The sequence below is a fragment of the Netta rufina genome (assembly GCF_964035555.1).
Source record: "Netta rufina genome assembly, chromosome: 7".
Taxonomy (NCBI): domain Eukaryota; kingdom Metazoa; phylum Chordata; class Aves; order Anseriformes; family Anatidae; genus Netta; species Netta rufina.
Genome location: NC_140130.1, coordinates 26,979,142 through 27,001,243, shown reverse-complemented (window position 1 = coordinate 27,001,243; position 22,102 = coordinate 26,979,142). Strand labels below are relative to the sequence as shown.

General features: G+C 43.6%; 1 protein-coding gene across 5 annotated transcripts in view; it reads right to left on the bottom strand.

Moving 5' to 3' along the window:
- Positions 1-22,102, bottom strand: part of ADD3 (adducin 3) — a 98,282-nt gene that overhangs the window by 11,608 nt on the left and 64,572 nt on the right. For 4 of the 5 annotated variants that reach the window (XM_084290065.1, XM_084290069.1, XM_084290068.1 and 1 more), the window contains 4 exons: positions 13,666-13,889; positions 2,459-2,597; positions 1,046-1,197; positions 839-919 (listed from right to left, as the gene is read on the bottom strand). In XM_084290065.1, the coding sequence (XP_084146191.1) occupies positions 839-919; positions 1,046-1,197; positions 2,459-2,597; positions 13,666-13,860 (567 nt within the window). In that variant the 5' untranslated portion in view covers positions 13,861-13,889. Of the gene's footprint in view, positions 1-838; positions 920-1,045; positions 1,198-2,458; positions 2,598-13,665; positions 13,890-14,337; positions 14,558-22,102 lie in introns of all 5 variants that reach the window. The other variant, XM_084290067.1, reaches the window with a different exon arrangement.

Sequence of the window (22,102 nt, the reverse complement as noted above, 5' to 3'; positions counted from 1 at the left end):
CAATATTTTCCCATAAATGACATACAAATATAAACCACTACTACTGACTTTCTATAAGCGAGGCGTTCTCATTTCTGGCAGTTTAAAATTAATTTAATTAAGATTTCCTGATTTTGAATTTGAAGAAACTTCAGGCTCTGAGAAATGTCCAATAAGAAAATTAAATTCATAGGGAATTTTCAAATTTGTAGTAACATTAGAATAATAGCATATCAGGTCATCTTCTCACATTTTTATTTTGGTTCTGTGTCTGCTGGTGCAATGCTATCTATCTTGACCTGCTGCCCTCTTCCAACTGGAGATAGTTTCTTTACAGATACGTACTGACATGAAGAACATATGGCAGGTTCTGCAGCACAATATGTGTGATTTAGCAGCTACCAGCTCCTAAATGCCAACCTGTAGCTTTACCCAGCTCCTTTGTTAAACCCAGGGAAGATTATTCAATTTATTTTCCTACTTATAAACACAGGAGCTGATTCTACTAACTACTCCTACAGAGTGATTTCCCCTGCATTATCATATTGTCAGGTTATAAAAGGTTGCTGCTGAGGCTATTTGGTTAGCTTCAGGAGACAGAACAAAACTTTGCTACTCTACATTGAGGCTGGAGACAAAGCAACACAAGGTAAAGCTAAACCCAAAATGAAATGTTAAGTATTAAGGATGCTACTATCTAAACAGTTAATCAGCTTTGCATCTGGTGGGTAAACAATAAAACAAACAAACAAAACCAACAAACAGCATTATTATAGTTCAGGTCCATTTTAGCAGCCACAAAAGTATTTTAGAAAACAGGTTGAGCCTTGGTGGTTATTACTGCAGGTGAATTACATACCAAATTGGAAGCTGAAGCTTCAGAAAAGGACAGACCTCTTGGAATGATTAGAATATGGTCATGTTCTTTGCTTACTCTGACCTGCAATGGAGGAAAAAGACAAATGGATTACTGACATATTTCTGAATTTATATTATTAGGGGGGAAATTAATTTGACTGAATAGCTGAAATCCCAAATAAAAATTCTTATTCTCTGCAATACTTACTGTGATATAGGCATTTGGCAAATGTGCCCACCCAAACAAGTCAGCCAATCTGTATAAACTGGCTAACTTGCAACGAGTAAGTTTTTCTCCCTTAACAAACAAGGAGGTATCTATTCCAGGTAGATCATTGATGGGGGTAACCATTCCATGGCCTGAAAAACAAACAGATGAAGATGGTGGCACGTCAGGTATCTTCTAGCTATGTCGTGATCTTTCAGAAGCAGTATATTTAAATTGTAAGTATAGCAATAACAGCAATTATTAGATTGGACCTGTACTCCAGGGATTTCTAAGGTCTTTATTGAAACCTCTGTTACTTTAGGAGAGTAGAAACCACACCCCAAAATTAAGCCTCTGAAGAGATGTCTCAGTCAGAGCCCTTTAAGTTAGTCCTAATGAAGGAATTAGGATTAGTGCAAGAGTTGTCAGACTGCTAGATCATCTCTTAACAGAGAAGGCATAAAAATCAATTAATTTCTTTGACTTGTGATTGCACAAACATCTCGTGAAGGCCAACATCTCCCTTTTGCGAGAGCATGATACCCCTCTAAGAACTACTGCCTTTGCTTACAGGGAAAGTTACTACCCTACTAGAGCAACTAGTTACTACTAGAGGGAAAAGGGTTTGGTTTGCAACAGAAGGAGTGTGCACTTTGAGATTAGTCATCCTGTCCAAGTCCCTGGGCAAACGCTGCAGAGACAACAGTTGGACCTGCAGGACCGGCTAGAGACATGGAGATAAGGCTATCTGAGCTCTCTGCTGTTCTCTTCCACTTGTTTTGTTGTAGGAACACCAAAGAGCCATTTTAGGACCAGTTCTCAAAAGATGCTGAATGCTGACAGCTGCTACTGTACTTCAGGCTTGTAAGCTCCCGTATCATATCATCCACCCACAGAGCTTAAACTGACTTTAACACTTCAGTGCTGCAGGACTTGGAAAGACTGGAAGATCCCAGTGACATCTTTGTAACTATAGTGCATACTAGAAGCTGTTTTTAACTCTGGGAGATGTCTGGGTAACAATCCAGTCCGGCAGGCTGTTCCTCCTTTTTACAACTTACATGCAAGAGCAGAAAAACAAACAACTTCACATCTCAGTTTATGCTCATGTTAAATTGCTAATAATAGCGAGGCACAGAATTTTGTTCTCTTTCTCAATGTAACTCCTCTTAGCAAATTCTAAAATAACCAAGTGTGAAGATTCAAAACATTTTGGATATCATACAAATTAAAGCATTTGAGAGAAAGAAGGCCCAAAAGGAAAGTTAAGACCACCATCTGTACTAATTCACAGCTTCAGCAGGCTCTGATGGAACTTTTTTTTCAGATAAAGAAGAGATCCCAGCAGTGCTAGCCACTGGTGATAATAAAAGTGAAGAGGAAAAGGGTCCATTATATGCATAGCTCACTTACTGAGTGAAGATGAGGAAAAGCCTGCAAAAGAGCTTGCTGTAATGTAATCAGCAATCTGCTGTAACGCAAGCAGTCCGGTTGGGTTATTGCCCTTCTTCATCTGTTCTTGAATAAGGCATTCCAGATCTTCTCTAAAAGCCTGTGGAAACATTTGACAATCATCAAGGAAACCTGGATTTGATAGAAGAAAGATTATTATAGGTGGGGCTGGTAGATTTGCCTGTTATTAATGTTACATGACACTTCCCCTTAGACCTTGTTTTTAGCTGCTTATAACCTCACCAGACTTCCACCATCTGATCTAAGCTTTGTATCCTAAGTACTGGCAATTTGGGGAGCTGAGGGGGAAGGCGTTTGGTCACAGAGGGTTAACTATTTCCTAGAAGAACACAAAGTAAAATATATTTTTGTAAACGCTAACAACAGTGTTTGTATCAACAATTAAAGGCACTCCATGTTTTGGAAGAGATTGTTGAAATCTGACCAGGATATGTTGCTTTTAGTGCTGGATATTTTTTTCTTTTAAATTCAGTAATCCTTCTGAAAATCCATCCAAATTTGATAAAGTTATAAACAAATGGAAAACTGGAGTTCATCCACGCTGAAGTAGTACCGCAGACACGCAAAAACTAGAAGGAATGTCAGGAGGTCACTTCCTATTTCTTTCCTTCTCCTCAAGGGAAAAGCCCTTCCCCTCTTTTCCCAGTATAAAATATCCACAACCCCAACAAGATAAACTCATGCAGAATACATTATGAAGCAGTTTTCACAGTACCAGATTTAATATACTTAACACTGTGGACAAAGCCTGTTCTTTCCAGAAGGCAGACAAACCACTACTCCTAACAAACGCCTGTTTTAGGACTACTTCAGCCTTGACATTTCTAGATGAAATAAATTCAGCTCTTTCAAACTTTCCTTACGGGTTATATTTTCTAACCCTCTCATTATTTTCTGGCAGCATCCTCGAGCTTTTGTCTGAACACGCAGCACACAGGGCTGCGCACACCACCAGCTAGGTGTATGGCGAATGCTCTTGCTGGTTCATTCCAGAGAGACATTTGGTGTCTGTACAATGCAGCTGACTCCTATTATAACTCCAGGCTATTCCCTTTATGTAATTGCTCCTTTCAGTTTGCCTGCCTTGGTAGAGTATTTAGTCTCAATTAAAAAGGAAAACAGTTCTGTAAGGCAAACACAATTCCTTCACTGAATTTTAATTCATTCCTCCAAAACACCCAACTTTACTGGGAAAGATCCAGTTTCATAACACACTCTAGTATACTCAGAACTGCTGATGAACAGGGTGCTGCTGCCAGATCCCCAAAACATCTGCAGGACTCTACCTGATATGGCCTCTCAGTTGAGCAGCAGGGCATCCACAACTACATTTAATTTTCAAGCACAGCCACCTGTGCTCTTTTTCTCCAAGTAATTTTGTCAGGATCACGTGTACCTGAGACTTACCAGATCTCCACAAAAAAAGCCTCTAAGAATCCGCGTGGACTGACTACTCAGTGATCTGCTGCACAGGTCTCTCAGAGCAGACCAGATGCACGCGGCATGCCCACAGAACAGCTCACCAGCTCCCTGCTAGCCTGAAGATATACGGGCAAAGTCAGATTTTTCTCCCTCAGCACTGGGAAAGCCACTTGGTGTTCCTCACTCTCACCCCCTGTCTATCCACAGGTAACTCCCTTCCACCCAACTCAGCTCCATGGACGGCCATCAGTATCAGAGACCCCATGTTCAAGCAAGAAGGTGGGTGCCACACTTACTAACAAAACAGTGAGCACAATCCCTGGTCCTAACATGGCTGCAAAGCCCACAGTGCCAGAGGCCAGGCTCTCAGTGATGTTTCTCTGCCTGCCTTGCACACAACCTGTCATTCTACCGCAGCTGTTTTGTCCCTTTGCCTCACATAGCACATGGTGGCAAGCCCTCACTAGAGAAGAAATTCAGTATTTTTTTCCCTCATCACAGCTCAGCATGTGGCCCTGTGCCTTTTCAGCATGCTGTTCAGACCCTGTTGCGATAACAATTATTACTTATCTGACAAGATTTTCTCTGGGGCAGATAAGTACTGTAAATCCAAATGCTTCTGAAGCACTGACTTCCTAATCCCCCAAGCACGCCTTTAAGGTGAAGCAGGGTGCTATCACCGTTTTCACAGAACAGCAAAGAGGCAGAGGTCAGACGGTTCCACTAATTTGGGACATTCATTTTGAGATGCCCAGGAACTGATCTGCAGAGCACTCAGCAGCAAGTAGCTTTTTACATACTCCAAGCCCAATTTCTTCTGAAAATCCAAGTGCAGCTCTGAGTGTTTAATGCACACTGCTGTATCTCAGGGGAACAAGTTGGAAATACAAACTCCAAAACTGCAAGGCCAGGAAGCAGGAGAGTCAGCATCGCTTGTGACAACCTGGAGGAGATGCTGAGGCAGGTCAGGACCAGGCCCTGAGCACTTCTGTCACTGCAACCAGATGAAATTCAGACACGAATGATCTATGCAACTCTGTATAAGAAATAGGGATGTATCACATAGCTAGAAGAAAGGATTTTGGTGATCAAATAGCTCACAGCTGCATAGAGAAAGGAGCTGAGGACCAATCTTTATGCTTTACCAACCTTCTTGAAAGCACAAGAAGCATAAAATAGCAGAGGTGCTTCCTATCCCCTTGCACATCATATTCCTGATGTTACAGAAAGCTTTAAAACAACAACAACAAAAATACGTCACAAAATAAACCAGCAAGAGATTTTGTGGCAGTTCACTTCATGTTCTGCCTAAGCTTCACAACACAACCGCTGCCCTGCCATAACAGACTTCCCAGAACCAGCTGTTTTCTCCTAATGGTTCATAATGTGGCTACAGCTTTATGGCATTTTCTCCTTCTGTTACTGTGATCTATTAAGATAGCAGAGACAACGACTGGCCCATATATTTCACCGACAAGTAATACTAACCCTCATTTTCAGGCTCTGCCATTCCAAGACATGCAATTACTCCTCAAATGTTCCTGAAAGAGGCCCCTGCACAAAAGCTCAGCCACTTCACACTCAGGAAGGCTGAAATACTCTTCTACTCTTGTTTATAATCTGTATATAAGGAAATTGCACATTTGTAGTCTCATGGGGGCCATGTAGAAGACAGAATTCATGAAATTTATGTCAGTATTTGCTTGGGAGGAGATGGGGAAAAACAGTTATCTGTGTTATATTAAATCACTCTCAATTCAACAAGGGCTATAGAAAGGATCTGCAAAAACATTCACAGTAAATTCCTATTAGTCATACCCAGACTTTTTTTCCCCCCAACTTGTATGAGAAATATTACTGCTATTGCAGAAAAAAAAAAAGATAATGTATTTTGGACAGCTTTTGATGGAACAATTTTATTTTATATTGTATTTTTATTCTTTTGCTTTCTGATCATGCTATTTTCATTCTTTTGCTCCCAGTTTTGTACTCCAGTACAAACAGGAGTATATTTTACACACTAACACTACTACAAAATAAGGATTTATAGTTTAATAAAGTCGCTCATAACACAAACTTTCCTTAAAGGTAATTTCAGAAATACCAGACAACAGGTAAAACCCAGGCAAGTAGCAAACATGGTGGTTTGGGATGAACAAAGCAGGTGTGGGTATGTTGAAATACAAATAAAATTTGGTATGCCATTTATCTACGTGCCAGTGCACAGTGACATTATCTAGTAGACAGCAGCCTTCAGTGTCACGCTCGTGACTCACACGCATTCCTCCATGCATATTTAGGCATATTTCCCTACCTTCCAGTCACGCCTACAGACCCGTAGTACTCCCCTCTGCTGTGTTTAGGCTTCTTCCCACTTCCACGTGCTCCGCTGCATGCCCGTAGGTGATCACCCACCGTGCTGACACAGCCTTCCTCTGCTCCTGACAGGCTTCTGGAGAACAATTTACCTCAGCTATTCCCCATTAAATGAATGACATTTACTGGTGCGTTCATTTGCTGTAAATCAGGGCTCTGATTTTGGGATCCAACCCATTCAGCAGCAATAATCTGCTTCTGAAAATCCATCTGCAGCCCCAGTGGTTTGGTTTGCTGTAGTTCACAGGGCTGTAACGCTGGCACTGCGCTGCCCACAAGGGACATGCTACAGGGGGTGTCTTCCAAAGGGAGACAAAAGCTCTGCTCCAGCACAAAACAGCAATTTTTCAAGTGGAAAGGTCGCTAGTAATTTCAGATGTAGTACTTGACAAGAAAATGCTGACCCAGGAAAAAATGTAGTGCCAGATGAATGACAAATTTATGTTATTCAGCTGTATGCTCAGCAGCACTCAGTAAGGAGAAAGTTTCAGCTCTGGGATTCAGATCTTTTTTGTGCTGGAGCAGTACTCTGAGCATCCCAATGACAGTTTGCACAGAAAACAGCCCCTGGTATCAAAGCTGGGTCCAGGACAGCCGCTGGAAAGGAGGCAAAGCCACTCTTCAGACAAGGTGCAGGGCCAGCAGCAGGGTGATTAGAGCTGTTAATCACCTGGCACTGGACAACCTCCCCATCTGACCAGGGCAAGCCACCGGCTGCAAGCCCAACTTCCACGAGTACCAGCTGAGGTTGTTCTCGAAGCCACGGTACCTGGACGACCAGAGGGCACCCCAGCTCAGAGCACGGTACCATCTTTTAAATGCACATCACAAACTCAAGCAGCTTAGATGCAAAAGTCTTTTAGCCTACACCTGCAAGGGCTCTCTGAAACTCAGCAGCGAAGTTGCAGGCTTTGGTTCTGACTCATTCACCTCCATTTAGCTCACGTATGAGCTGACAGTGTAAACTGGGGCTTTTAAGAATCAAAGCAACTGGTTGACAGCTGGTATTTTTCAGTCAACAGAAGCAGACAACTAGAAAAACTAGCTTGCTAGAATAACCTATAGCCCTGCTGTTCTCTGCTAGATATTTTTTTACTAGAAAACTTCTGTTAATCTCTTCATCTTGGCAGACAGCTCTCTGAGGATGTCATGAAGCATGCAGGCTCATAAGTATTTAGGCTTATACTATAAGTAGTATCTTTCTATGTCGTTTCTTGTTTGTTTACCGTTGATTTAAGGATGTATATGATGAGACTTATCCGCTCAACAGAAGTAGAAACAAAATGAAGAGAAAAAGAATTCCCCTGTGGACAGAGAAATGGCTCACATGCAGGTTACCTGCAGACACCCCACACCACAGCAAACTACAAAGAGGAAAAAGCACATGTTCCTATCAGGGCTAATAAGAGCAAGGTCCCAACTGTTCGGTACCTCAGCCTACATGAAAAGAACTAGAAAAGATTTCTGAGATTCCTACACTGAGTAACAGCACTATTAGCCTAAAAGCTGAAGAAAGATTCAAGAAATCCCTTTAGCCTCTTTTGCCCATTTCTGACCAAAGCATTTATATATATTTTAACAGGGTATAATTTGACTTATCTATCTATAAACGCACCCACAGTCTCCAAGCCAAATCACTACGATTAACAAAAAGTTTTTAAAACTTAACTGGTATTTTTTGTTCCGGAGAGCACGGACACCCTACCTGCCTCTGGTGCTTGACTGCAGCACCCAGGGAGGAAGAGCTTCACCGAGAGCAGCTGGCGAAAGCAGCTCTGCACCAGGCTGCCTCCAGCCCGCCGTGCAGATACAAACAACCCGTGCCCGAGTGGGGAAGGGTGGAGCTGGCCGCAAAAAACCGCCACTGAGTAAAGGCTTGCAAGGAGGAGATAAGAGCAACAAGTGTTTGTGAACTCTAGGAGGGAAAAAAAAAGTAGTAAGAGAGGCTTTGGTGTTAATGCAGAAAGAAACAGGCTTATTAATAAGTGTGAGGAATTGGATACAGCTGCGATGATCTCTTCACTTGCAAGGAAGTGTGTGGGTATCTGGACGGGCCTGAGCGACCCCAAGGACAAGAAGAGACCTGCAGCTGGCTTGGTGTGGGCTGGTTTTTCCTGCTCCATGCCAGCGAGGGCCATGCTCCAGAAGAAACACCTGCAGGAGGGGTACAAAGGTAACCCAGGACCAGGGCACAGCACAGGGTGCATCCTGCAGCCAGCAGCCACTGCTCTCTAGGAGTTCCCAGGTGCTGTTAGGAACTCGTGCTAAAGCACAGGATTATTTAACAACTTGTCTCCAGGAAGAAAATGTCCAAAAAGAAAAAAAAAAGACTTAAAAGTGAGCACAGCTAAGAGCTGCACAAGTCCTTTTAATTGTCACTCATTACCTGTGCTGCACTGGCAACCCCTCTTCCTGCTCGCTCACCAGACTGACTTGATGCCTTACAGCAGGATCTGCACCCCCTCCTCCCCCTACCAAGACAACAAAAACCCAAACCCAAGCAGCTCAACAACAGGAAGATTAGAAATAAAAATACATGTTTATTGATTCAATCCGGAAAACATTGGCACTTCTATCTAACGAAAGACCTGAGTTCAAACTAAATGGAAAGCAGCAACATGGGAGGAAGAGAGGAGTCAAAGGTAACTTTCATTTCTAACATAACAGAAAATAGCACCGATTAAAAAAAAAAAAAAAGTTTCAATGAGAGGAGGGTAGGGGAAACGTCCACACCTCCCCAGCAGAAAGCCACGAAGATGTCAGAGACGCCCAAAGCCAGATGAGGGAGCTGCAGAACGAGAAGCTGGTGCAGCCAGGGGCCCCAAGGCATGGGTGAGGTGGGCAGCCCTCCTGAAGGACCCACAGGGCTTCTGAACTTATGGGGAACGAGCCCTGTAAGCTGAAACGCACGAGCAACTGAATGGACTTTGGTATTTAAAAAAAATAAACTGCCTCAAAAGGGAGCGGTGTTGTGAAAACACTGGATGTTCATCCGATACAGAGCAAAGCAAGCCAGACAAATGGAAAACCTGGGGGGAAAAGTAAATACACAAAACTATCCTTCATCTCTGAACTGATGGTTTGAAAAAAAAAAAAACAAAAACACAACATAACCAGAAAAAAACGGAGTGTGGGTTTATTTGCTTGTTTACAAGAAGAAAAGTCTGCCCATGTCCTGCATGCTACGGCAGCCACCACGCGGGACTGGGTCGGGCAGGACCAGCCGGGGCAGGCACATGTAGGGGCAGGAAGGACAGACAAGGGACAGAAGGACATTTAACCTAACCGTAAGGAAACTGATTCTGTGTTACAGACGGGCACAACCAAATTACTGCTGTTATGCAACAGCGGCACTGAAGCAGCATCGCCCTGCGGGGCCACAGGGGCCTGATAAGCGCTCCCAGCCAGCACAGAAATAAAGCGAAGCGTGATGAGATCCTGCGAGCAAGCTGCTTCTCAGCCTCAAACCAAACATGTTTCATGGGCAAAGACGGCCAGGGCACGCTCAGTGCACCTCGATGAGCCACAAGAAACGTTCCTGGGTAAGCTCAAAACATAAACCTGGCATTTAAATGCCAATAGCCAGGCATTTGTGTGTTTCAACCATTCAGCTCGTTGCTTCGTACATAAATGTAACTACTTTTTCCTTGCATAGTGAAATTATGAAATACATTTAATTCTATTTTGTGTATATGCCACGTAAATTTCTGCACCCTCTCCCATTTCCACCCTGACCCTACTCAGCAGGCAGGCAGCTGCTGCGCCCCACAGGCCCCCACAATGCAATAATGAAGTGACCACTCCGTCTCCATACAGGATAGCTGGGCAATCATAGCTTTTCATGCCTTTTCTTTTTTTAATAATAATAATAAAAAAGTGTTTTTTAAGCTTTCAGTTGCCATGGCAAGGGCACCAGCAAAATGCCAGAAAGAAAGGAAGGCCAGGAGCACTTGCATACCACAGCTTAAATTAGGGTTTTGATGATATAGCAGATGGATGTTTACTCATTGAAAGAGGTAGTTATTCTGTATAAGCAGAATATGATTGTTTAGCATGTAAAATAACAAAACGGGGTTTAGTTTTGGAGTTAACCGTGAAAATTGAAAAAAAAAAAAAAAAAAAAAGCTTTTCCTATTTATTATAGGTAAAGTATCTCAGACACAACGTAAAGCAATGAAATTAGTCTACTGCAAAAATGTATCCTTTCCTTTAAAAGTAAGCCCAGTACCCAGACCTTCTGAACTTGCAGACATTACTGAACCAAACCTAAATGCTCTTCTATTAAAACCATGGCCAGTGGTACTTCCAGATGCTATCAGGCTGGACATGGCTAACCTGGCTGAATGTACTTTCTTTCCACCAGACAGACACAGAACAACACATGTGGGTGCCATCAGATTGTGCAGGCCTTCAGACGCACATGGGTTACACGCAGCATCAGGCAAATGCCTGAGAAATCACTGATAATGTCAGGAGATTCTTCGTGGGCAGCGTTGCAAAACTCCTATGATTTGTTTAAGAGTTATTACAAACAGGCTCCGAGACATTAACAAACATCAGAGGTAATGAGAATAGCTTTTCGGTAGCCTTTAAATTATTTAATTTAGGAAAGGGAAATTGCACATCAGAGAGGAGCAGTCAGACTGCACATCAATATGTGCATCAAATGGCACATCAGAGAGATGCAGCAGTTTGATGTCTGAGGGTGTCTGGTCAGGGCTGTAGCCATTACAATAACACACACTGCTCAAAATATACAGTGGTTCCTGAAATATATTCTCTAATTTATTTTCTTGCTGAGGGATGTAGATTTTCCTACTGGGAACAAAGAAAAAGGCTTGTTAATTCAATATATGAGTACCAAAGCTTCCTCCTGTGTGGCAGTGCTTAACCCTTTAGGTTTATACCGTAATTCTTTGTTTGGAGAAAGTATGTCTTCACTCAAACTCACCTCGAGTCCATACATGCTCATATATTTTTAGAAAAGAAAGGCATTATCCTTGCTATGTACACTCCAGTTATTGATACGTGCCAGGAGATGAGTCAATGACTATTTCTCCGATCTGAGTGCATACATCAACATGTAAGACCGGGTGAAGATTTACCAGTGAGCAGACTCTTCATGAAACTGTGTCTGATAACCTCTCTTCCTCCTCTTCCAAAACACCTTCAAACCAATTCCTACTCGTCAACTGGAGTAAACCAGAGGAGCAATGAAGCTTTATGCAATTTTCTAATGCTCTATAATTCCGTAGCTGTACAACAAAAGCATGCTCAATGCAATCCTGGACCTGCGTTAGGCAGACAAGTAAGAAGACACATGCTTTCTGGTAGTTTTGTGAAAAATACTGTATTTATGAGGAAACAAGATGATAATTTTCAGTCCTGACTCTCAAGAACATTGTGTCACATTGCAGCCAGACTCTGGAAGAAATAATGCAGTTTCTATCTCCAAATCAGTTATGAAATTCACTTGATGGATGTTCAGTCACAGATGTTGTATTACAAATGCTTTTATTTCCTCACAAGAGAAACCCTAGCAGCATTCCTTCAAGCTTTCTATTTCGAGAAGAGACAACAGAAGGAGACATGGTGAGAAGGAAGCTGGTAGCTCAGGCACCTTCTCTCTGTGCCTGCTCACACACTCGGCTCCATGTCCCTGTCTTCTCCCTGCCAGATGCCAACAGCCGCCCAGCCAGCAGGCCCCTGGCTTATTTGGACAACTGTTCCCTTGCAAAACAAAAATTTGCAACTTATTGGCAGCTCCAAGCAGTCACTTCCCAAAAGCGCTGGGCTCAGCTTCTCCTGCAGCAGGACACCAACAACCGCCTGGTGGCTCTTCGTCCTCCAGCCGTCTGCTAAAACAGTTACCTAGACTCAGAGGTAGCACCTCCTCATCCCTTCCTAAAACCTGCATGATGACACTTCACCTCTTTTAAAAAAAAACAGAGAATGCAGCAAAGAGACATTTATTACACTTGGCAGATGCAGCAAATGGTCCCCCCGAATGCTAAGCAAATAGTTACGCCCAGCAGACTCAAAGCTTCTGTCGGAAGAACCCAGGAATGCCACAAACACAAGCCCAAACAAGACCTCTGTAACTTATTTCTACCCTGCCCTTTCTAAACAGGCCGAGGATCTATCTAGTCTTTGCTATGAGTCCTGGCTACTTTTAATGGGAGTATTTTAACAGGAAGGAGCAGGCCGGTCACATTTTACAATTGAGTGTTTAACATAATTTTATCGTGATTAAAGCATTATGCAATACCTCCTTGGAGTATTTTCTTTATAATAAAGGGGCTGGCTGCAGAACTAAACTTGCACAAATGGACTCAAAAGCAATAAATTCCTTAGTCAACAGGTTCACATTATACCCAGAGCAACGCACAGATCCAAGAGGCACTCCACGACAACACTTTAGCAAACAATCCTGTTATTCATGGATGACTATAATAGGGTGATTACTAACAGCTGTTTGCAATCTCATTACATATGGAAAAGCTTCAGGAAAATGACACAAGAAACACCCCAACTTACAGAGGAACCGAGCAGGGAAGGATCCGTGAAGCAGCTTAACCCCACTGCGCCCTGCTGTCTGCATCACTCACCTTACGCCCCCACCCTCGCACAGCCCTTACTCCCCGTGGCTTCAAAACACCAGTATTACTTTCTAATGCATTCATCAGCTTAAATCCACACCATGCATAAATTACAATATGAATTAAAACTGATCTGAGGGTGGTTCAATAGATTTAAGTGTTACGTGCAGTCTACACAAGTACTGAACTTAGACAACCACTAGAGATGTGCTAATACGGCCACGTATGGGTACAATCGCCCCCAAGTACATGAGAATAATGCACAGTCTAGCATTTAAACGACTGTAGCCTGCATTAAAAACGTTAATTAAAGCATTCCTGATGCAAATGATAGGTTCACACTCCAAACCAGGAAGCAGAACTCCTAGCAATGCAGTAATTTGTTCCTATTTCACCGGTGACTCCTTTACTCTCTTCCCCGAGCCTAAGTTTTTAATTAAGTACCCTGCAGCCAACCAGATCTTTTTGTAATGCTGTAATGAAGCATAAAGCCATAAAAGCATCAGGAGGAAAAAAAAAACAAAAACCAACTCACAATAAAGACTGTTTGTTCACAGACAAAAAGCAATGCAAACAAAACGTTGGATAATCTGCTTCATGGCTCTTCTTATAAGACAGTCCAGAGTTATTCTAGCTAACTGTGACATAATTTTATTTATTTATTTATTTATTTAAAGTCTCAGCAAATGAATGAGAAATCTGAGAAAATAACCTTTTTTAGTTCTCAGCCCCATCCCGAATCCTACTCACAGGGCTCTGCAGTATCTGAGTGACCCTCTTCCTCTGCTCCATCATGTTGAAGTCCTGCCTCAGGTCCGGAGACATGTTTCTCTCCCGGATATACTCCGGGTCATTTTCATTGATGCGGTCAAAGTACCTCTCTTTGTGAGGCATCGTGGCAGGGGGAGGAGTAGTGATCACCACCTGACTGGCATCCGTACTCATGCTTCAGCTCTGCGGATGATGGCCTTCACCTGGAAAAAAGTGAGAAAGGGGGAAGAGTGATTAGCAATTAAATGGAAAACTTTGAATGCAACTTCCAAGTTTGCACGCAAATAACCGTTCCCTTCAACTCTGCAGAATGATGTCTAAAATGAGAGTGGAACAAGTGAATAATTACCATAATTAGGAAGTTAAGGAAAAACTGTAGAAAAGTGTTTAAAAACCATTAATGAGACCTCTGGTACTTTGTAACCATCTCTATTCAAGTTCAAATAAAAACCACAGCAGAACAATATTACAAATAATGAAATCCAAAATACACACTATACATTTTATGACAACATTTCCTGTCTCATTTTACATCACATTCATCACCCCCCAACATGTTTTTTTATTGTATTTCTCCTTCCTGACACATTGAACTTCAACAGAACACATCCAGAAGACGGGGCCTCTGCTTAACATCGGCTCAGAGCTCACCTCCCAGCTCCAACGAAGGCATCCCTTAATTACAGCATTTCCAAAGCATCCCATAGCTTCACTTTAGAGAAATGCTGTTGGCCCATTCGCAGCCTGCTAGCAGATCTCTGCCAGTGCCTGTGCTTGGAGTTCATCCTCAAAGAGAGCAAACCATCAGAAAAGGGTGGCACTGGACTGCGGCTTCAGCTGCTGCAGACATCAGGGCTTTAGCTCGTCTCCTCTGCATACAATTGTAAGCAAGGATTCTCACCAAAGCTCATTACATTAGGAACGAAAAAACAACTTTCATGTCTTGCACTTAAAACATCATTAAAAAAAACTGATAAGCATTTGTAAACACAAACAGAAGCGGATCAAAAGCAGAAAATCCGACGCCTGCATTTTCATACACAGAGTCGGGCTCAGAAACACGCTGAGGACACCATTCCTCAAACAGGCACCAAGAGGAAGGTTTTCTCAGGTTTGAAGAACAAAGAGAAGCAAGATTTGTAGGAAGAGATACTATGAAAATACATTTTAGCATGCAAATACCTACATTCAGTCACGTACTTAACATAAGAATATTTGCATGCAAACATCTTTAGTATATAAAAAATGCACAGAACAGCCAAATGTGAAGGAACGTCACTTGGGAAGCAGCAGTAAGCAATGTGCTTCAACATGATACTTTCAGAGGCTGAAAACACCCCTCTTTTGGGTCACTGTGACTACTTTTTGTAGCACTATGGGCATCAAACCGATGTGCGGATCTGAGCTGTGCAGCTAAAACCTTCCACCTTTTCCAGATGAGATGCTTGGGGAGAGTCCCCCTAAAGCCCCAGCCCTCCTCCTGCCTGTGAGGAGCCCCAGAAGCAGGCTGGCAGGAGGACGTGGGTTTCTCTTCAGCCAGTTCCCCACCGTGGCACCCAGCCGGCTCTGCTGGCATGCTGCACAGGGCAGCGCGAGCATGAAAGGCTTGGGGCACTGCCCTAAAATGTGAAACCCCGGCCAGACAGCACCTACAGAGCAGGGAAAGCACTCGCAGATAAGGCACAGCAAAACCACATCCCCCATTTTCTTATACATTACAGGCTATCACTAAATTACAACACTATCCAGCTTCACACCCAGCTTTCAGGAGGGTGCCAGGCCTGCTGGATGAACACAGCGTGTCCTGGGACGTATAATCCACATCCTGGACACAAACTCCACAAACTTGGATGGTTTCTTTATGGAGGCTGCGTTGCACTGGCTGCTCTGCCATGGCTGAGCTCACTCAGTGCTTGCTGGCTGAAGTCTGCCACGCATGGCTGGCTGGGGGATGCTGGGGAGAAGGCGAGGAGACACTGCTTGCTTCAAGGGAAGTGGGGATTTGGGGAGGGGGAAAAAATTCAGTGCATGAATTTCCCACTACAGACTGTAATTAGTTAATGCCTTTTCGTTTAAGTCTTTGCTTAGGGCAATGTGCTACAAGCGGGGGTACAAAAGGAGAGAAGGTTTTGCTAAAGAATGAGCCATTGTCTCTTCCAGCTGAGAGCACTGAAGCAGAAGGACAGACCTCTGGGGACAGCACTTGGGATAGCATCACAACTCAACCTCCCTCTGTTCAGGTTAGAACAAGGTCAGGAGAGACCCTTGTAAATCTAACAATGGATTATGTTGTTCCTTTCCCGCCACCCCTGAATAATTGTGGGGTTTGAGAGAGAAAAAGCAGACCATGATGAGAACATGCAAGCCTACCAGCTCGGTCTCCAAGTGCCACAAGGAGCTCAGGACCAGAGCTGTTCTCCATCGGGGTCAGAACAGACACCCTTAAGCACCTGCTGGTAGCTGAAACTGGTGTAGAGATGCAGAAGGTGAGAACCTCGCTCCAAGTGGCAATCACCCACAACTTCTTTTCATTACTTTTCCCTCAGAAGAGCTGTGTTACCCATTTATTTTTGCTAAAATGCTCCTGCACCCGGCTAAGCCCCACTCGCAAGCTGCTGCTCAAGTGCCAGCCCACGTGGCTCTGGTTGGACCAACTGCACGCATGTCTGGGCTTCAAAAATCTTTGATTATTATTATTATGATTATTTTAAATAGGTTTACAGGACACAATTAGTTCAAGCCTGTTACTTTACAATGCCGCCTTACAGTGACAGAAAACCCCATTCATCTGGAAAAAGACACAAATGTGGCTGGCAAGGCTCAAAAGCCACAAAAGAGATTTTCTAATTGCTCTGGACTTCGTTTTTTCCTCTTTCCTGCCAGATTGGTTTGTTACCTCTAGCCATTAAGATTACAACATTAAAGTCCTTGTGCTACAAAAACCTCTATTACTGGACATAATATGGGTATTGGGTCCAGTTGTTCCTACAAGACCTGGTTCAATGCCTGCTCTGTTGGGCCCAGGCTGACTCTTGCATAACCCCTACTGTTCGGCTGGAAAACTTTCAAACAAATCAGCCATTCTTTTATTATTTGTATCTTGCACTGATTTTTTTCTAAAAAGGGGTCATTTGTTAAAACATGTTCTGTTTCTGGGGATCTAAGAACCTCTACCTCCTTCTCAGCACAGGACTGGCAACGACACAGAAGCAAGATAACCCCAGAAAATCCAGAACTTGAAGTCTATGAGTTGTGATAGAGAATTATCACTCTCCATTCACCACTTTTATTTTCTGTGGCCATTCTTTTACCTAGGAGAAAAGCAGTTTTGCTGCAAGGCTGCTTTGGGCTTCCACTCCTTCCAGTGATGCTTCTGAATTACAGCAAGAGCAAGCTACCACCTTCCCGAGCAGTGATTTTTCCCATGCATGCTGTATTGTTTGTACTGGGGAAATCTGTGGTCACAGAGCCTGAGATGCAGGTGGGAATGAGAAACCTCATGCCCCTGCAGCAACCTGAGGCTAAATCTAGACTGGTTAGAAGGGACACATATACACAAAGATTCTTTCCTGCTGACACGATCACTCGTGCTCAGCTGAGACGCACATCTCAGCCCACATTTTGGCCTAACTTGCTAAGCCGTTGTGCCAAATAGACTCAAAGCACACAGAGGAGCAGTTTTGGCACCTGTGGTTCAGCTCCTCCAATGTGGGGCAAAAGAAACCCTGAAAAGCAACTCAGCATGCTCAACTTTTTTTTATACAGGAGTCTCCATCTCTGCTGAAAATAGTTTTAGGGACCTGCAAAACAAAGAAAATTGAAGCCTTTGCTGCAGGGCACTTGCTAACGTCACCCAGCTTCCCCCATTTACTGCTGAACTGACCTCTGACACCACCACAGCAGAAAATCAGCTGCATGCTGCCTCCCTCTGATGCCCTCACACGGCTCACTGCTTTGGCCTCTTTCTGTTCTGTGTTTTGTACCTGTAACTGGGTGACACGAAGTAGAGCACGGCACCTCTGTCAGGAGGATGAGCAGCTCTATGAGAAGTAAGTTTTATTTAACAAAAGTTTCCATTTAATTGTAATAACTTGGATCCGCGCCTCGTAGGCTGCGAGATGAAGCCCCGATCGTGCCCATCTGACACTTTGTAATGCCTGAGTAACACGCTGTGCTGCTTTTGCTGGAATAACTGTTTTCAATGTCAAATCACAGAAGCAGCTCAAAAATAATAATGAGGTCAGAGAAACACAGAGTACTGAAGGGGAAAAAAAAAAAAAACACAACAAAAAACCAAGAGCAAGAAAGGAACCAAAGACAAGGAAAAATTCGTGCCAAAGAACACCCCAGAAAGCACTGACTTAATGTATCCTTCGCAACGTACAGAGCACACATAAGAATAAATACCACCATAAGAGAAATTCAGCAATGGAAAAGGGACCAAATGATTAGATCACCTAGCAACAACTCGTTAACCTACCTTTTATTCTGACTTTTTATGGCGGGTTTCAGCCATCCCCACTTTCTCTAGGCAGTGCAATCCATCTGTTAGAGTTTCCAGCACCGTAAACCAGCAGTGTGTGCACCGCATAATTAGCCACTATGGCTGATTTCGGGTCTGAGCTCTCAAGCTAGACGAGACTGCATCTGAGCACTTTTAAGGAGCACATTGTGTTATTCTGCTCTTGCTATTTCTCGCCTGCTTGCTTTTAAGGAACAGTCTGCTCTTTCTTCCCCCCCTCCGGTATCTTGTCTGCCAGGAGACTTGTTGGAAGCAAGCTGGATGTCTCTTGATCTCGGTTCCAGCCTCCCTGTGAAACAGGCAGGTTCCAGTCTGAATCAAAGACTTGGCTCTCGCCAACGCTGTCGGCTACACAGGCGAGATGGCAGAAGGAAACACGCTTAAGGAATACGAAAGAACAGTTAAGAAGGACAGGAAAATAGGTAGGGGAATATGGACCGACACTAAGGTCACTGTCGCTATCTTTTAGCATTAGGAATTCAGCTTGCAATCCTCTCTTCTATACATTTTAGTAGTGATATATTATTGAACAATCACGTCTGTTCTAGGACAAGAAAATACTTGGATAACACCTCAAAAACTCATTTATTTTCTCTCTTTTTTTATATTCTTTTGATCAGGACATCAAATGCCATGAATATCTGACAATAAGTTGACAGATTACATTACCTCTTACGTTACAAGCAGCTTGGATTTCATTTATCAGTCTCACTTTACACATTGGTAAGAGGAATACAATGTACATTCATACACTAGCATCTTCTAAACGTAACTTGTGGAACTGAAAATACTTGTACTAGACTAAGTAGTTAGCATTTCTTCAAAACTAATTGATTTTACTAATATACAGATTTTGTACACAGGCACTCAAAGAAGTGAAACTGCCCAATCACACCCTCACACTGACACAAGGCAGTATTTGCATTAGGAAAAAAAAAAGCAGTCACACCTCCCGCCAAGCCTCCCAGCCATCCAGTCCTTCTGCCTCTGTCACCTCTTCACCTTCGTGCCAGCTTGTGAAGTGGGATGGGTAGGAGAAACTACTCGTCTGCTGATTTTGTGTTTTGGTTTATTTTTTCAGTTTGAGCTTTTGCTTTTAAATGGCTGTTACTTTTGGCTGTATCAGCCCCCCGGCCAGCTCACTGCACAGCTACCCACATTGTTCTTGTGTGGAGCTGGTGACAATACGGGGCTGCCTCACACTGCTCTTGCTAGCACAGGGCAGGCACAATGATCCATCATACTGCAGCCCAAACTGGTTACAAACCAACTATGCTAATCCACTGCCATGCACTTAATGTAAGTCTTTCTGCTTTTGAACAGAGTAAGCTAATGAAATAGTCATCATCTCCTTTCAGACACCACATTAGGCAGACTCCATGGCGGCAGGATATTTTTCCTGAGATGTACGAACCTGAGTGTATCTGAACCCATTTTTTGTTTCTGTACTAAAGCTGAAGCATCATTTTTGCACGCTCATATGGTGCAAGACTGAAGTCAACATGAATATGCAACATGAATATGCTTGGTGCAAGCTGGAGCTGAACCACAGCCAGCTTCTCCTCAACTGCTGAAAAGTGAGATGGCATTGTGGGCTGCTGATATCCACCCAAAACACGAGGATGGCACCTTCACCCAAGGACGTGACCCTTGGTGGGATGGGGAAGGTCACCTACTGTGTGCTCACCCATGCCTCAGCAGCAGCACTGGCCTGCCGCAGGCTGCACCGCCGTGCTCGCTGTGTTGGCCTGCCAGTATATTGCAGCACAAGCTGGAGTGAGGAAAAGAAAAAGAAAAAAAAAAGCCTAGAATGAGGGTTTGATGCATACAATATGCTCTACCACATGGCCATAAATGCTACTTGCATGTGTTAAGTCTCAGAACTGAACTTTTGTACTTAACCTTGCACATACTACTTTAGTCATACACATTCGGGTATCCTTTCACTGCTGTGCGACAGCTTTTAACGATGGAGAGACTGTGGGTGAGCTCCTGTTCTGAGTGGCAGGACTACAAAGAGCACCAACAGCCCCAGAGAAGTGTGCTCCCACACTGTGGGGCTTCCCTGCCTCGCTCCATCCGCTTGTTTGCTTGCACCAGCATGGTGCTATGGCTGTGCAGGCAGCAGGAGCACTGAGATTACACCGCTCTTTACACACACATGCACACAAGTTGTGTCCCTAAAACCTCACTTTAAGAGAAGGTCAGTCACCATAGATGCCAAGTCGGTTCATTGTTTCCCTGTCCCCATACTTGTTCCTTTAAAAGCAAATTTTCTTTTGCTATTCCTATTTCTTTTGTAGTTGCTTATTTTTAATAAGTACGCAGTACACTGCAATTCACCAGACGGAGTTTTAATTTAGAGGTGAGTTACGTTTTGCTTGGATGTAAGTCTCATTTGCATATGCAGATACATGCATATATTTAGAAATGACATTGAAGTGCACTTGGAGCGCCTGAGAGCTGCCGCCTCTGCCTGGGTACACAGGGTGACTGATCCTACAAAATGGTGTGGAGTCTGTGCATGCAGGCTATTTCTGAGGCAATTTAAAAAATCACCTCCTTAAACTGAGTAAAAGCACCAGACTGGCTAATAAATTAAACCATTTGTTAAGCTGTAATTAGCTTCTGTACTTACTAGACTTGAAAAGCATGTCAGTCCTACCTCACACCCACTTCTCCTCTGTTTCTCTTCCACCTTCTACACTGTAAAGTTCACAAAAAGCCCAGTAAAACTGAACTCTGTGATGAGTGCTCAAGTCTGTCTTGGTTTATGTTGTTTTTCTGTGTTAGTATCAAAATTCCCTACACTGATGTAAGGGTTCACCCAAAAAACACCTGAATACCGAGCTCAAACCACCTGTTTTTATGGCATGGCAAGGTAGCTCTCCTGGAGAGATGTCCTCACTGCGGCATAGGGAAGGAGACCTACAAGAGCTGCCAGGGGAAAGACCTCTCCCTACAGCACATGCAAAAAGCTGCTCTCACAAAGCACAGCAGCACTGAACAATGATGGAACTGAAGTTAATTTCTCCTCCCTCTTCTACATTTTTCTGTTGTCCCCACTTTGATCCAACCACCACTCACAGAAAGCATCCTCCCAGCCCCACTGCCCAAGAAGACTGGGCGAGGACCACAGCAGCAGGGCAGACTTCCAGCCCATTGATTTGCACGCTTTCTAATAATGCATTTCCTCGTGGTGTTGAGGGCTGCTACAGAGGATCTGCAGGCAGAGGGCCCCCCGCAGAGCAGCAGACAGAGCAGCGATGCCAGCAGCAGCAGTGGTTTCCAGATGGAGACAGAAGCACGAGCCCTCTCCCAATGCCACCTCGGAGCTTACGCATCCCGAAGAATGAACTGCTCATCCCCATTTAATCACTCATATTAACAACGCCCCTACCACAGTAAGTCATAAATAAGATTAGCAAATATTTACATATTACAAAGAATCTCAGTACTTATTAGTTGGGTGTTAAAGCCTTCCTTCCTTTATCCACTCTCAAGGCTAGCTAGCACTTCAGAGCACCAGCACGGATACAAGTCAACCTACAGAGCAGAGATCACATTACTGGCGTTTGACCTTCCCTACCTCAGGGGACAAAAACCCCTCAAAGTAATGTCACGGAGCTTTAACCCGAAGTGTGCATTTCCATTTAATTTTAAAACATAAACGCAGACAGAAGACAGAAATACCTATTTTCAATAAGAGTGATTGCTTTGCTTTTTTGGTTTTAAGGATTCTGATGAAACCTTGGCAACACAAGCACTGCAGCACCAAAGCAGTTTCAATTTTTGGTTCTCATGACCTAGCTTATATTCATGCTACAAACTGAACGAGGTTTCGAAAACAACTGTCAGCAAAGGGAAACAGAATACATCACAGGTGGAAAAAAA